Below are 14421 nucleotides of genomic sequence, written 5' to 3'. Positions count from 1 at the left end.
GGAGACCCCGCGGGGATGCGCGGCCCGGGCTTCGAGCACTCCGCCGGAGTCACGTGAGGGAGAGGAGGGGGCGAAGCCACGCCCCCACCTCTTCGCAGGCTCAGCCAATCAGGGGCCGGATTGCGTGGGGCGCAGGGTCGTCATTGGACGACCACAGCCCGGCCGCCGGGGCTTCGGCTACCTGTAGCTGAGGGAGCCGGCGGGTCGTCGGCCGCGCGGGCGCGCGCGGAGGGCTCGTTCTCGCGAGAGCGCAGCTGCCGGGCTCGGAGGTGCAGCCGCGGCGGCGGAGAGCGGAGCCGTCATGGACGCCCTGGAGGACTGTGTGTGGCCGAGGGCCACGTCGGAGCTCATCCTCCTGCCGGTCACGGGCCTGGAGTGCGTGGGGGACCGGCTGCTGGCGGGTGAGGCTCGTGCTGCAAGCGGGTGGGCGAAGCAAAAGTAATCTCCCGCCCGGGCGGGGCCCGCGGGGACAAAGGGCCGCGCGGGGCGAGGACGGGGGTGTGCGGGGACCCGGGGACGGGGGTGTGCGGGGACCCGGGGACGGGGGTGTGCGGGGACCCGGGGACGGGGGTGTGCGGGGACCCGGGGACGGGGGTGTGCGGGGACGGGGGTGTGCGGGGACCCGGGGACGGGGGTGTGCGCGGACCCGGGGACGGGGGTGTGCGGGGACGGGGGTGTGCGGGGACGGGGGCGTGCGGGGAGGGCGCGCAGGGGCCCGGGGACGGGGGTTGGCGGGGTCGGGGGTGTGCGGGGAGGGCGCGCAGGGGCCCGGGAAATGGCGGGAACGGGGGGCGGACCCGAGGGAGACGGGGCTCGAGAGACAAAGAGCCGCCGCGGCAGCGTTCGGTGGAAGAGGGGGGGCTGTGCCCCCCACTCCACCCCCACTCCGCGAGGAAGCTTGGGAGGGCGGGGGGGGGCAGAACGGGGTGACCCGAGCGGGTGTGGCCGGGGTGTGTGGCTTACACCTGTAACCCGTGCTCAGGAGGAGCTTATTAGTTCCAGACTAACCTGGAAACAGAAAAGGCGGGGGGGGGGGGGCTGTTAAGATCCCTGGAAGATATGTAGGGGGTGTCACCCCAAATTGTGCATTAGACTTTTCTGAGTAGGACAGTGCCCCTCCCCCAAACGGGAGGGTTAAGCCCCTCCCCCTTCTAAGCACCGGGTGGGGGGAGGCTGGGGGGGGACGACAGTGTATCTGGCTGCAGAAGACCAACCTGCAGCTGTCAGAGCTGGGAACAAGCAGTAAGGCCTGAGTCGAAGCCACTAGTAACCCAGGCTGCTGCTGTGAAGCTGGTAAGGGTCCCAAGGCCTTGAATTATTTTGGAGAAAAAGAGGGAAATCCTGTGGAGATGCTAGATTGTTTTAACTCTTGATCTGCCTTCATCCCTAACATCATCAAGAAACACCCATTCCGCATTTTATTATTTTATTTATTTGTCAGTCGTGGGGCTTGAACTCTGGGCCTGGGCGCTGTCCCTCAGCTCTTCAGCTCAAGGCAAGTGCTCTACCACTTGAGCCCCAGCGCTACTTCCGGTTTTCTGAGTGGTTTGTTGGAGATAAGAGTCACATGGACTTTCCTTCCCTGGTTGGCTTTGAACTGTGATCTTCAGATCTGCGCCTCCTGAATAGCTAGGATGACAGGCGTGAGCCACTAGCGCTTGGCTTTTCTTTTCTTTTCTTTTTTTTTTTTTTTATGTTACTGGAGTTCAAACTCAAGGCCTCTTGTGCTAGGCAAACCTGGTCTCTACCATGGAGCTCCATTTCCCAGGATCCCCCTATTCCCCCTCGTCTAGTAATTTGGCTCCAGGCCTCTGCTTGTTCAACAGGTACCCTTACCATTTCAGCCATGCCTCCAAGCCCATCTTTTTGCTGGTTATTTTATAGGCAAGAGTATAGTGAATTTTTCTCCCTGGGTGTCCTTGAACAGCCATCTTCCATATCTCAGCCTCTTGAGTAGTGTAACAGGTGTGAACCACTGGCACCCAGCTAGGCTTTTGTGTGTGTGTATGTGTGTGTGTGTTTCGCATGTGTACAAAAAAATACTGGGGCTTGAACTCAATTCCTCATGTTCTTGCTTGCTTTTTTTTTTTTTTTTTTGCTATTTCTCTTTTTTTTTTTTTAAAGAGAAACTCCTCCTCCTCCTCCCCCTTCTCCCTCCAAATGGTTGCTTCTTTCATTTTAAAAATCAGGAGTAGTACTGGAAGTATAGTTCTTTTTTTTTTTTTTTTTTTTTTTTTTTTTTTTGTTGGTCATGGGGCTTGAACTCTGGGCCTGGGCGCTGTCCCTCAGCTCTTCAGCTCAAGGCGAGCGCTCTACCACTTGAGCTACAGCGCCACTTCCGGTTTTCTGGTGGTTTATTGGAGATAGGAGTCTCACGGTCTCTCCTGCCTGCCCCGGCTGGCTTTGAACTGCGATCCTCAGATCTCAGCCTCCTGAGTAGCTAGGATTACAGGCGTGAGCCACCAGCGCCCAGCTTGGAAGTATAGTTCTGTGGTAGAGTGCTTATCTAACGTGCAAAGTCCTGGATTTCATTTCCAGCACTTGCAGTAAAGCTGAGGTGGTCGCTTCACTCCCAAACCTGAGGGCCTGAGTTCCATCCCAAGCAATGCAAAAGAATGGCTGACTCCGGCTCATTGAGTCAAACAGGACTCCGCATTCCCCCAGATTTTGGCTTCTTTCCTATTTGTGTTTTGTCTTGGCTCCATTTTCAGCAATCTGGCACCATATAAGGGTCTAACCTCGTGAAGTACAGGCAAGAGAGCACTCCAAGTGAATTTATCCCTCCTTGTAGAAGTACAGATGTTTTCTTTCAACTTTTCCTCCCCTGTTCCTCTGCGCTGGGGATCTAGCCAACTCCTAGGGCTTCATGTAGCACACGCTGTGCTACTGAACTACAATTGCAACCCATAGCTACAGTTCCTAAATCCCATCCGTGTGCGCCCTTTATCTGAATTCCCAGCCCTGTTTTCTCCTGCATTCCAAGGCCTTTCTCTGGCTTATTGCTTGTGTCTGTGGGGGAAGGGGTGCGGAGGAGGGGGACTTGAAACCTGGGCCTAATGAATCCTAGGAATAAATTGTGATTTTTATTTATTTATTTTTGAGATAGTCTTACCATGTAGTCCTGGGTAGCCGCCAACTCTTGATTTTCCTATCTTGGCCTCCTGAGTAGTTAAAATTATAGAGATTGACCAGCATATCTGGCTCATTTTACTTATTATTTATTTGTATCCAGATGCTGTACTCCTTGTTACTCAGCAGGCTGAGATCTGAGCCAGCCCAGACAGATACATTTGCAAGATTCTGTATATCTGATTAACCAGCAAAAATCAGGGAGTGGAGGTGTGAATCAAGTGGTAGAGTGCTAGAGCCATGATAAAAGCTAAGTGAGAGTATGAGGCCAGGAAGTGGCGCTGTGGCTCAAGCGGTAGAGCACTCACCTTGAGCTGAAGAGCTGAGAGACAGCGCCCAAGCCCAGAGTTCAAGCCCCACGACCGACCAAAAAAAAAAAAGAGTATGAGGCCATGAATTCAAGCCCTAGTAACCCCTACACCCCCCCCCAAAAAAAAAACAACAACAACCAGTTATTTCCTGGAAGTTACCAAAATTATAATGATGCAGTTCATTTGTGTGATTAAACGAGAACAATTGTTGAGTCTGGGCCTTACGACTTACACCAGCGATTCCAGCTGGGCTTTTGTGTGTGTGTATTTAGTTTGATAATTAGTCAGGACAAAAAACAAAAACAAAAATTAGGCAGATTTTCATCTCAGCAAAACAGATCAGACAGACAGCTATAAATGAGGCAAAGGAGGATTTTAATCTCAGGCTGTCCCCAAACTCCCTCCCCCCAAAAAAACAACAACAACAAGAAAGATCCTATCTGAAAAAATAACCTAAGGTGGGTGTTAGTGGCTCACACCTGTAATCCTAAATACTCAGGAGGCTGAGATCTGAGGATGGATGTTTGAAGCCAGCCCAATTAGGAAAGCTTATTTCCAATTAACCACCAGAAAACTGGAAGTAGAGCTCAAAAGTGCTAGAGTTGGGGGGGAGGGGAGATGGGAAAGGATGGGGAGGGGAAACAAAGGGGGTGGCAACAGTGCTTGATAAGAAATGTACTCACTATCTTGCCCATGTAATTGTAACCCCTCTGTATATTATTTTCACAATTAAAAAAAAAGTGGTAAGCCGGGCGCTGGTGGCTCACGCCTGTAAATCCTAGCTACTCAGGAGGCTGAGATCTGAGGATCGCGGTTCAAAGCCAGTCCGGGCAAGAAAGACCGTGAGACTCCTATCTCCAATAAACCACCAGAAAACCGGAAGTGGCGCTGTAGCTCAAGTGGTAGAGCGCTTGCCTTGAGCTGAAGAGCTGAGGGACAGCGCCCAGGCCCAGAGTTCAAGCCCCACGACCGACAAAAAAAAAAAAAAAAAAAAAAAAAGTGGTAGAGTGCTAGCCTTGAGCAGAAAAACTCAGGGACAGTGTCTAGGTCCTGAGTTCAAGACCCATGACCTACAAAAAGAGAAAGAAAGCCTAAAACACCTTGATATTTGTTTCAAATGATGAGTACCTGCCTAGCAAGCACAGGATCCTAAATTCAAGCCCCATTATCACCAAAAGAAATGCCCCAAAGAGTGATGGATGAGATCTGAACTCTTGAAAGGTAGAGGTAGAAAAGCTGGGAGAGTTCAAGGCTAGCCTGGGATAGCAGAATTGTGTCAATAAGACACAAAGCTGTCAAACCGTGATTAATGAGGGGAGCGACCATTGCCCTAGAAGCCCAGTTGAAGGGCTGGGAAGGTGGCTCAGTGGTAGAGCGCTTGCCTTGCATGCATGAAGCCCTGGGTTCGATTCCTCAGCACCACATAAGCAGAAAAAAGCCGGAAGTGGAGCTGTGGTTCAAGTGGTAGAGCGCTAGCCTTGAGCTGAAGAGCTGAGGGACAGCGCCCAGGCCCAGAGTTCAGGCCTCACGACCGGACCAAGAAAAAAAAGTCCAGCTGAAGCTAAGCTTCGTGATTTACCAAGATTGGTGTATTCTTGGGGTGCATGCTGCGATGTTCCCCCCCACTCCCCCTCCTCTCCCGGAGCCATCCGTCAGGTGAGTGATTCTGACGTGGCTCTCCGCCTCTGTCTAGGCGAAGGCCCTGATGTGCTGGTGTACAGCCTGGACTTGGGCGGTCACCTGCGGATGATGAAGCGAGTGCAGAACCTGCTGGGCCACTATCTGATCCACGGCTTCCGCGTGCGGCCCGAGCCCAAAGGAGACACTGACTCGGAGGCCATGATCGCCGTGTTTGGGAGCAAGGGGCTCCGCATCGTGAAGCTCAGCTGGGGTGAGAGCCGCTTCCGGGAGCTCTGGCGCTCGGGCTTGTGGACCATGTCCGACTGGATCTGGGACGTCCGCTGGCTCGAAGGCAACGTGGCCTTGGCGCTGGGCCACAACTCCGTGGTGCTCTACGACCCGGTGATAGGATGCATGCTCCAGGATGTGGCCTGCACCGACCGGTGCACGCTGTCGTCAGCCTGCCTGATCGGGGACACCTGGATGGAGCTGACCATCGTCGCCGGGGCCGTCTCCAACCAGCTCCTGGTGTGGTACCCAGCCACCGCCCTCACGGATGACAAGCCAGTGGCGCCCGACCGGCGGGTGAGCGGCCACGTGGGGGTGATCTTCAGCATGTCCTACTTGCCAAGCAAGGGCCTGCTGGCCACGGCCTCGGAAGACCGCAGCGTCCGGATCTGGAAGGTGGGTGACCTGCGCGTGCCCGGGGGGCGGGTGCAGAACATCGGCCACTGCTTCGGCCACAGCGCGCGCGTGTGGCAAGTCAGGCTCTTGGAGAATTACCTCATCAGCGCCGGGGAGGACTGTGTGTGCCTGGTGTGGAGCCACGAAGGGGAGATCCTCCAGGCCTTTCGGGGCCACCAGGGCCGCGGCATCCGAGCCATCGCCGCGCACGAGAGGCAGGCGTGGGTGATCACCGGGGGCGACGACTCCGGCATCCGCCTCTGGCACCTGGTGGGGCGCGGGTACCCAGGCCTGGGCGTCTCGGCGCTCTCCTTCAAGTCTCCCAGCAGGCCGGGCGTCCTCAAAGCCGTCACCCTGGCCGGCTCCTGGCGACTGCTGGCCGTGACTGACCAAGGAGCCCTGTATCTCTACGACCTGGAGGTCAAGTGCTGGGAGCAGCTGCTGGAGGATCCCAACTTCCAGTCTTACTGCCTCCTGGAGGCGGCGCCCGGGCCCGAGGGCTTCGGCCTGTGCGCCATGGCCAACGGGGAGGGCCGCGTCAAGGTGGTCCCCATCAACACCCCGACCGCCGCCGTGGACCGGACCCTGTTCCGCGGGAAGGTCCACAGCCTGAGCTGGGCCCTCCGAGGCTACGAGGAGCTGCTGCTGCTGGCCTCGGGCCCCGGCGGGGCGGTGGCCTGCCTGGAGATCTCCGCCGCGCCGTCGGGCAAGACCATCTACGTCAAGGAGCGCTGCCGGTACCAGCTGCCCCCGAGCAAGCAGCGCTGGCACACGTGCAGCGCCTTCCTGCCGCCCGGGGACTTCCTGGTGTGCGGGGACCGCCGGGGCTCCGTGCTGCTGTTCCCCGCGCGGCCGGGGCTGCCCCAGGACCCGCCGGGGGGCGGTGGGGCCGGGCCCGGGGCGCCGGGCGCGGGCGGCCAGCTCGCGGCGGCCGGGTACGGCCCCGTGTCCACGCTGCACTCGCTGCACGGGAAGCAGGGGGTGACCTCGGTCACCTGCCACGGCGGCTACGTGTACACCACGGGCCGCGACGGCGCCTACTACCAGCTGTTCGTGCAGGGCGGCAAGCTGCAGCCGGTGCTGCGGCAGAAGGCGTGCCGGGGCATGAACTGGGTGGCGGGGCTGCGCATGGTGTCGGACGGCAGCACGGTCGTCCTGGGCTTCCACGCCAACGAGTTCGTGGTGTGGAGCCCGCGGTCGCACGAGAAGCTGCACATCGTCAACTGCGGCGGCGGCCACCGCTCCTGGGCCTTCTCCGACACCGAGGCGGCCATGGCCTTCGCCTTCCTCAAGGACGGGGACGTGATGCTGTACCGGGCGCTGGGCGGCTGCACGCGGCCGCACGTGATCCTGCGCGAGGGCCTGCACGGCCGGGAGATCACGTGCGTCCGGCGGGTGGGCACCGTCACCCTGGGGCCCGAGTTCGAGGTGCCCGGCCTGGAGCCGCCGGACGACCTGGAGCCGGGGCGCGAGGGGCCGGGGCCCATCGACATCGTGGTCACCTGCAGCGAGGACACCACCGTCTGCGTGCTGGCGCTGCCCACCACCACCGGCTCCGCGCACGCGCTCACGTCCGTCTGCAACCACATCTCCTCGGTGCGCGCGCTGGCCGTGTGGGGCCTGGGCAGCCCCGGCGGCGCCGGCCGCGCCCGGCCCGGGCTCACCGCCCACGTGGTGTCGGCGGGGGGCCGCGCGGAGATGCACTGCTTCAGCATCATGGTCACCCCCGACCCCAGCACCCCGAGCCGCCTGGCCTGCCACGTCATGCACCTCTCCTCCCACCGGCTGGACGAGTACTGGGACCGGCAGCGCAACCGCCATCGGATGATCAAGGTGGACCCGGAGACCAGGTACTGTGCGCGCGCACGCGCGCTCCCAGGCTGCCCCGCGCGGTGGGGTGGGGGGGTGAGGGGTGGGGGCAAGCCCGCCCACCCCGCGGCCGTGCGCCCCCTCCCTCCAGGTACATGTCCCTGGCCATCTGTGAAGTCGATAAGCCTGGCATGGGGCCGCTCGTGGCCGCGGCTTGCAGCGACGGGGCGGTGAGGTGAGCGCGGATCTTGGAAGGGGGGGTGGGGGGGTCCTGATCCAGGGCTCTGACACCCCCCCCCCCCCCCGCCCCCAGACTCTTCCTCCTGCAGGACTCTGGGCGAATTCTGCAGCTCCTGGCTGAAACGTTCCACCATAAGCGATGCGTCCTCAAGGTCCACTCGTTCACGCACGAGGCGCCAGACCAGCGGCGGTGAGCCGGGGGCGGGCAGCCCGGCCGGCCTGGGAGGGGCTGGTTCATGCCCCGCGGGGACCCCCCCCCCCCACGTCCCTTTCACTAACGCAGCTGCCCATCCCTGGCTTCCAGGCGGCTGCTCCTGTGCAGCGCAGCTACCGATGGCGGCCTGGCCTTCTGGGACCTCACCACTGTGCTGGAGCCCCAGGGGCAGCCTGCCCTGCCCTTCGGTGAGTGGTCCTGCCCCGCCCCCAGCCCCGCCCCCTAGAGTGGTCCTGCCCCCTCAGCCCCGCCCCCCTATGTAGTGAGTGGTCCTGCCCCCCTCAGCCCCGCCCCCCTATGTAGTGAGTGGTCCTGCCCCCTCAGCCCCGCCCCCCTATGTAGTGAGTGGTCCTGCCCCCCTCAGCCCCGCCCTCCTATGTAGTGAGTGGTCCTGCCCCCTCAGCCCCGCCCTCCCATATGGTGATTAGTGATGCGGCCCCGCCCCTCCCTGCCCTGCCCTGCCCTGCCCTGCGCTCCATCCTCACTGCTGCATTCTCTCCCAGACCTTGGCGCGCCCTGCCTCACTGTCCAGGCCCACAGCAGCGGGGTCAACAGCCTGCACACACTGCCTACGCCTGACGGTCGCCATCTCGTGGCCAGTGGCAGTGAGGATGGCTCTCTCCACATCTTTGTGCTTGCTGTGGAGATGCCAGAGCCGGGGGAGACTGAGACCAAGGACGAGGCCCAGCCGGTGCCCCGGCTGTGCGCCCTGGAGGAGTACTCGGTCCCTTGTGCGCATGCGGCCCACGTGACTGGCCTTAAGCTCCTGAGCCCCAGCCTCATGGTCTCGGCCTCCATCGACCAGCGGCTGACCTTCTGGCGGCTAGGACACGGCGAGCCCACCTTCATGAACAGCGCTGTGTACCACGTGCCAGACGTGGCGGACATGGACTGCTGGCTCGTGAGCCCCGAGTTTGGTCACCGCTGTGCTCTTGGGGGCCAGGGGCTCGAGGTGTACAACTGGTATGACTGAGACAAGTAGGGCGCCTGCCTGCTGGGCAAGGGGGGGGGGGGGTCTTGCAGGACGTGGAAGTGGGGATCGCCTGTCTGTGCCCATGCCCAGCACACCTCCAGGAAGAGGAGGTGGCAGCCGCAGGTTCGAGTCCAGAGCTGGAGTTAAAGGTGAGTGGAGTGCTGCCTGGATGGAATCCCCCAACTTCCCAGACCAGGACAAGAGTCTGGAACGGAAACAGTTTATTTTGGCCCAAGCTCCTTAACATCTGTGACTTTTAGTTTTGGTTTCCCCCGTGGAACTGTAAATATCCCCAGCTGTTGGGGTGCTCCTGCGGCCTCAGATGTGGGTGAGCGGAGGGAGGCCCAGCATAGCCAGGCCTGCGTGCAGCACCTCCCGCACCGCCCTCAGCAGCTGTAGGCGAGCAAACATCTGACCAAAGAGGTGTGGCCGAGGCTCCTAGAGAAGGGAACTGGTGGTCTCATCCTCTGCTTGTCTCCCTTGCCTTCCCCGTACCCCCACACACGCCCTCTTCCTGTGTGCTCACCCCTAGGACGTGTACCCTGTTGTAGTAGGAACTGAAGTCCATGCTCAGCTGGACCAGGAACTTGCACACCTAGAGACAGAACCCGAGTCACTGCTCTGTGTTTTGCTTTTGTGTCCCAGTCCCGCAATAAAGCGTCGTGTGTGTAGTAGTGTCTGGTCTCGCGCGTCTCACCAGCTCTGTGCGCGCAGTGACGTGCAGCCCCGGGGCTGCGCAGGTCAGGGCTGCAGCCTGGCTCAGCAGGTCGGCGAAGGGCAGGACACCATTGAAGAGCAGCAGCCACTCGCCCTGTGGGGAACAACAGTGGTGCTGGGAGAGAAAAGCCGAGCCTGTCGTCGGTGGCTAGCTCACTTCAAAGGGTGCTTACCTCGTCGTGTAGCAATGAGAAGTCCAGGCTGCTCACTGGTGGGAAAGGGGGGTACAGGCCTTGCTCTACACTGCGCTCATACCCTTCAAAAAGTGTGGCAAGTCGGGCACAGTTGTACATGACGAAGACGCCACTCTTCGTGCTCTTTGTGGAGGTGCTGCTGTCGGCCAGGAGGAGCTGGGGAGTGGGGACGAACACAAGCTGCAGAAATGGTCATCAATGGGCTGGGCAGGTGGCTCAGTGGTAGAGTGTTTGCCTTGAATGCATGAGGCCCTGGGTTCGATTCCTCAGCACCACATAAGCAGAAAAAGCCGGAAGTGGTACTGTGGCTCAAATGGTAGAGTGCTAGCCTGAAGCTGAGGGACAGACAGCGCCCAGACCCAGAGAGTTCAAGGCCCACAACCAGCAAAAACAACAACAAAGAAATGTTCATCAACACAGATGTCCTCCCTAGCCACCAGGCTTACCTGACTCTGAGGGCCTGTGCTTAGCATCTCAAACTTGATTGTGGCAGCACACAGAACCCCGAAGATCTCTGTCCAGTTTGGGTCTGGAAGAGTAGAGAGATCTGGTCAGTCAGTTAAGTCTGCAGATGAGGAACAAGGACAGAGGCAACAAATGGCCTGCTCCTACCCCAGGGCTCAGCCAGGGTCTCTAGGGCCCCACCTTTGGTCACATCCGCACCGTGCTTCAGTGCTGAGGCCTTGCACACCTGGGCATGCCGGAGCCTGTATTTTGAAGACGGGAGAGGTGGTAGACAGCATCCTAGTAAACCCCCCCCAACTCCCCCCCACCTCAGGGTAGCTTTTTTTTGGGGGGGGGGGGCGGTTGTGGGTCTGAACTCTGGGGCCTGGGCGCTGTCCCTCAGCTCTTCAGCTCAAGGCTAGTGCCCTACCACTTGAGCCACAGCACCACTTCCGGCTTTTATTCTTTTTGCTTATGTGGTGCTGAGGAATCGAACCCAGGGCCTCAGGCATGCAAGGCATGCGCTCTACCACTGAGCCACCTTCCCAGCCCCTTCAGGGGAGCTTTTTTTTCCTGGCCTTACTTATAGTACTCAGAGGCAGTCATCTGATTGTCAGGTGCACCTGCTACTTTCACTGGGCCACAGACCAGGTGTTTCTGTGGAAAGATGACACAGGCTTAGCTTGGCTGAGCACAAGTCTGACTCCTCCCACCTGTAACCACCACAATGCACAGGCCTGCTCAATAACTCAATCTCTGCTAAAGTCAACTACCAGGCCTTCAACTCAGGGGGCCCCCATGACTAGCATTGCCCCCCCACCCCCGAATTCCACTAACCCAATAATTCACTAAATCCACTAACCCACCTGGGTGACGGGCGCCTGCTCATCCAACTTCCACCAGAGTAGGTCCAACTTTTGTTGCTGGAACTCCTCCTCACAGCTCACCACGTGGACGGCCACGCAGCCATCCTCAGCCCCAGACACGGGAGCCCCAGCCTTCTGAGGGAAGAGGAGAGTTTACTCCCAAGGTGGATGACACCCGGTTCTCCAGAGGCCTCTGGTCTTGGGAGCCACTGACCGCATCTGGGGAGCGGCCCTCCGGCCAATGGCGCACAGCCTCCTGCAGCTCAGACAGCACGGCTAGCAGATCCTCAGTGACTGCAAGAACAGACGGGTGCTGAGACTGGCCAGGATTGCAGAGGGTCCCCCCCCCTTTTTTTTTTTTCTTTTTAAGAGCCAGCAGGGCTTCAGATCCTACCCAGACAGTTGTCCACGTGAGGATCATAGCCGGCTCTGTGGCCTGGCTCGTTCGCCACATCCTTTAGGGACAGTCGTCCCAAGGCGCCGCGGGGCAGGGGCGCCCCGTCCTGAGCGGGCTTGAGCTGGGCAAGCAGGCGACTCCTCAAGGTGGGGATGGAGGAGGCAGTCTCCGGGGCAGTGGGCCAGTCAACCTTTAGTTTCTCTAGTAAGTTCTGCATGTGCGGGTCCCGCAGGGCGGGCGCCAGGCGCACGCACACCCTGCGACACAAGGGCAGCGCTCCCAGTTTTGCACCTCGGGGGCGGGGCACCGCGACGCCCCTCCCTGGGACCCGCACTTACCCTTGGGCGCGCAGCGCGCGCGCGAGGTGATCGGCCACGAGCACGGCGCGCAGCTGGCTCAGGCGGAGCGCCGCGGGGCCGCGCAGCGCCGGGCAGTGCAGCAGGACGCGCGTGCGCGTGCGCGGCGCGGCGGGCGCGGCGTAGGCGGCCACGGCGCCCAGCACGCGCCCGAACACCGCGGGCCTCTGCAGCCGCAGCGACAAGCCCGCGGGCGTCGGCTCGCAGCGCAGCACCGGCGCCACGCCGGGGCCCTGCACACCGGCGACCGCGTGGAACACGCGCTCGGGCACCTGCGGACAGACGCGCGTGAGGCCCGGCCGCCGCTGCCCCCGCGGCCCCGCCCCGCCCCGCCCCGCGCGCGCCCACCTGCCCGTCCCGGAAGCGCGCCTGGAGCGCGCGGCGCGGCGCCAGGAAGTCTCGGACCCGCAGGTGCCGGGCGTGCGTCTCCTTGAACCACACGGGGCCCCCCGGCCCGAGGGCCGCGTTGAGGGCCCCCAGAGTCTGGCCCACCCCGAGACGCTCGGTCTCCATGGTGAGCGGAACCGGAAGCACTATGATTGTAGCGCTTCCGGGAAGGGGCGGGGATCCGGCAAGCGCCCTCACCCCACTAAGTGGACAAGCGAGCGCCCGGGCCGGTCCGCTAGGCTGTTTGACCTGTGGCCCCTGCCGCACTTACGGACCCCAGGTTAGACATCGCGGGGTCCTCTCCTCACCTGGGGAGAGGATCGCCACGCCCCTGGGGCTCATGTCCACCACAGGAGCCACCCCACATCTTTGTACTTCATGTTTCACTTTTTCTCATTTTAAATGTGACTCAATGTCAGAATAAACGCCAGTGAGCAAAACCTCAAGTTGTAGGCACACGGGAGGCACTTCTGTGTTCTACGGTTTCAAGTTCTTTGCAAACCTGCTTTTGAGATACAGGTGTCTTTATTACTGAGGAAACGCCCAGTCTGATAGAACGGCCCGTTTTCTTGAAATCTAAAGATTTAGAACCATCACGATCAGAATTGCTAGCTTTTAATGTTCCTCCCGTGACCTGCGTAGATCACAAGCGATCATCCAAGTCCTCCTGTTCTGGCGAAAGAGCCAGTTGGCGCCAACTAAACTTTGTGACCATGAGCGTTCTCAATTCTCAGTATCGTATGGAAACCTCTCTGCAACGTCTTCAAGAGAGATCTCGACTATTTCGAAAGTTTACAAGCACTTTTTTTCCCCCTTTCCCCACTTTCGATCAAGATTGAGCTCGCCTGCTGATCTGTGCTTTGGGAGTGCCCAAAGCTCCAAGAGAGGAGGGAAATGCAGGGGGCAGGAAGTTTGGCAAGGCCTCTCTCGGGGTCAGGGCTGCGAGGCCCTGCTGAGAAGCGCCGAAAGAGCACTGGGCGGACACGACATTCCCGATGGCTTCTTGGCTTGCCCACTCAACGGGAGTGATCGTGTCATTCCAAAGCACTTTCTATGCCACATGCTCAAGACCTGGAGACAACTGTTAGCAGGGCTGGGCGCCCACCAGCAAGCTGATTGACTTCAGCTACTACCCTCGGTCCACGAAGACGGTTAGGGTGGTTTTTTTTCCCCCCCAGGAAGTGAAGGGCTATCTTTAGCTGGGGCGCCTCTGTGGGACTCCACCATTGCAGCCAGGACCTCTCTCTACAGTGCTCCCAGGGGGTTCCAGAGTTTCACCAGCCCCAGCTCTTCGACGGCTATGCCTGCAACTTCCAGCCTGAAGGCAAGCACCTGAGAGAGGGACAGAGACTGGAGAGGCTCAGGGGCGGGTGCCTGGGGGTCAGGAGCCACCCCCACGGTGGGCCACCAGAGTGCTGCTCAGGCAGGAGAGCAGGGAACGAAATCCAAGCGCAGCTGGAATGCTCTGGAGACAACAGCTGCTTTTGGGATTCCGTTGCCCGCTGTCCAGCCGCTGGAGGGGTGCGGGTGGGGGGGGGGGCTCCTGGCCCTAGGTCACTGGCCCTGGGGCCAGACCCACAACCCGTCCATCCCGTCCCCCGGGGGTGGGGGTGGGGCAGGCCGGGAGTAGGCAAGTGTAACCTAGTCGGGTGAGAAGTGAGGCGCTCACCTGAGCCCCACAACAATAGGAGGGAAGGCGGGTGGCCTCTCCTGGGACCAGGTCCCGATCCGGATTAGATCCCAAGGGCGGCTGGATTAGCCCTGTGGGTCCCCATGCAGCCCGAGCCACTGGGCCCGGGACGGTTTAAGAAGGGGGGGTAAGGGGGTGGGGGAAACGCAAGGCTTCGAAATCGGCCCAGAGGAAAGAAAGCGCCGTCCGCGGTGGTGGTGGTGGGAACCTGGGAGGAAGTCACCCCGCGCGGCCACTTTTGGGGGGACCCCCACCCCCCCCACACCCTCCCCACCCCGCCGCCGCCACCCCTGTCGCTTTGGGGCCTTTTGTCCCGTGACGCTGCCAGCGGCGCCTAGAACCGAGCGGGCCCAGCACACCGCAGCGACCGACACCCCGAAACCCACGGAC

General features: G+C 60.5%; 2 protein-coding genes across 3 annotated transcripts; one reads left to right on the top strand and one right to left on the bottom strand.

The window, feature by feature from the left end:
• The first annotated feature begins 130 nt into the window (after positions 1-130).
• Positions 131-9657, top strand: LOC138818492 (tRNA (34-2'-O)-methyltransferase regulator WDR6-like). Its single transcript, XM_070009413.1, has 6 exons — positions 131-401; positions 5134-7594; positions 7705-7788; positions 7867-7983; positions 8098-8195; positions 8511-9657. Exons 1-6 carry the CDS (start codon positions 302-304, stop codon positions 8978-8980), a joined length of 3330 nt encoding a protein of 1109 aa, XP_069865514.1. The 5' UTR covers positions 131-301; the 3' UTR covers positions 8981-9657.
• On the bottom strand, positions 9187-12468 carry LOC138818493 (DALR anticodon-binding domain-containing protein 3-like). 2 transcript variants are annotated; one of them, XM_070009415.1, is made up of 12 exons: positions 12303-12468; positions 11937-12226; positions 11596-11855; positions 11416-11495; positions 11202-11336; positions 10919-10992; positions 10537-10598; positions 10338-10420; positions 9871-10047; positions 9678-9791; positions 9507-9575; positions 9187-9418 (listed from the first exon to the last, which is right to left on the bottom strand). In XM_070009415.1, the coding sequence occupies exons 1-12, from the start codon at positions 12465-12467 to the stop codon at positions 9299-9301; spliced, it is 1629 nt and encodes a 542-aa protein (XP_069865516.1). In that variant the 5' UTR covers position 12468; the 3' UTR covers positions 9187-9298. The 2 variants fall into 2 exon arrangements, with proteins under 2 accessions (XP_069865516.1, XP_069865517.1); XM_070009416.1 differs by having other exon boundaries at positions 11202-11333.
• Positions 12469-14421: the final 1953 nt, after the last annotated feature.

This window comes from Dipodomys merriami, unplaced genomic scaffold, assembly GCF_024711535.1.
Source record: "Dipodomys merriami isolate MVZ:Mamm:240054 unplaced genomic scaffold, mDipMer1.0.p SCAF_767, whole genome shotgun sequence".
Lineage (NCBI taxonomy): Eukaryota > Metazoa > Chordata > Mammalia > Rodentia > Heteromyidae > Dipodomys > Dipodomys merriami.
Note: the sequence above shows the minus strand (reverse complement) of the source record. Positions and strands in the feature narration are given on the sequence as shown.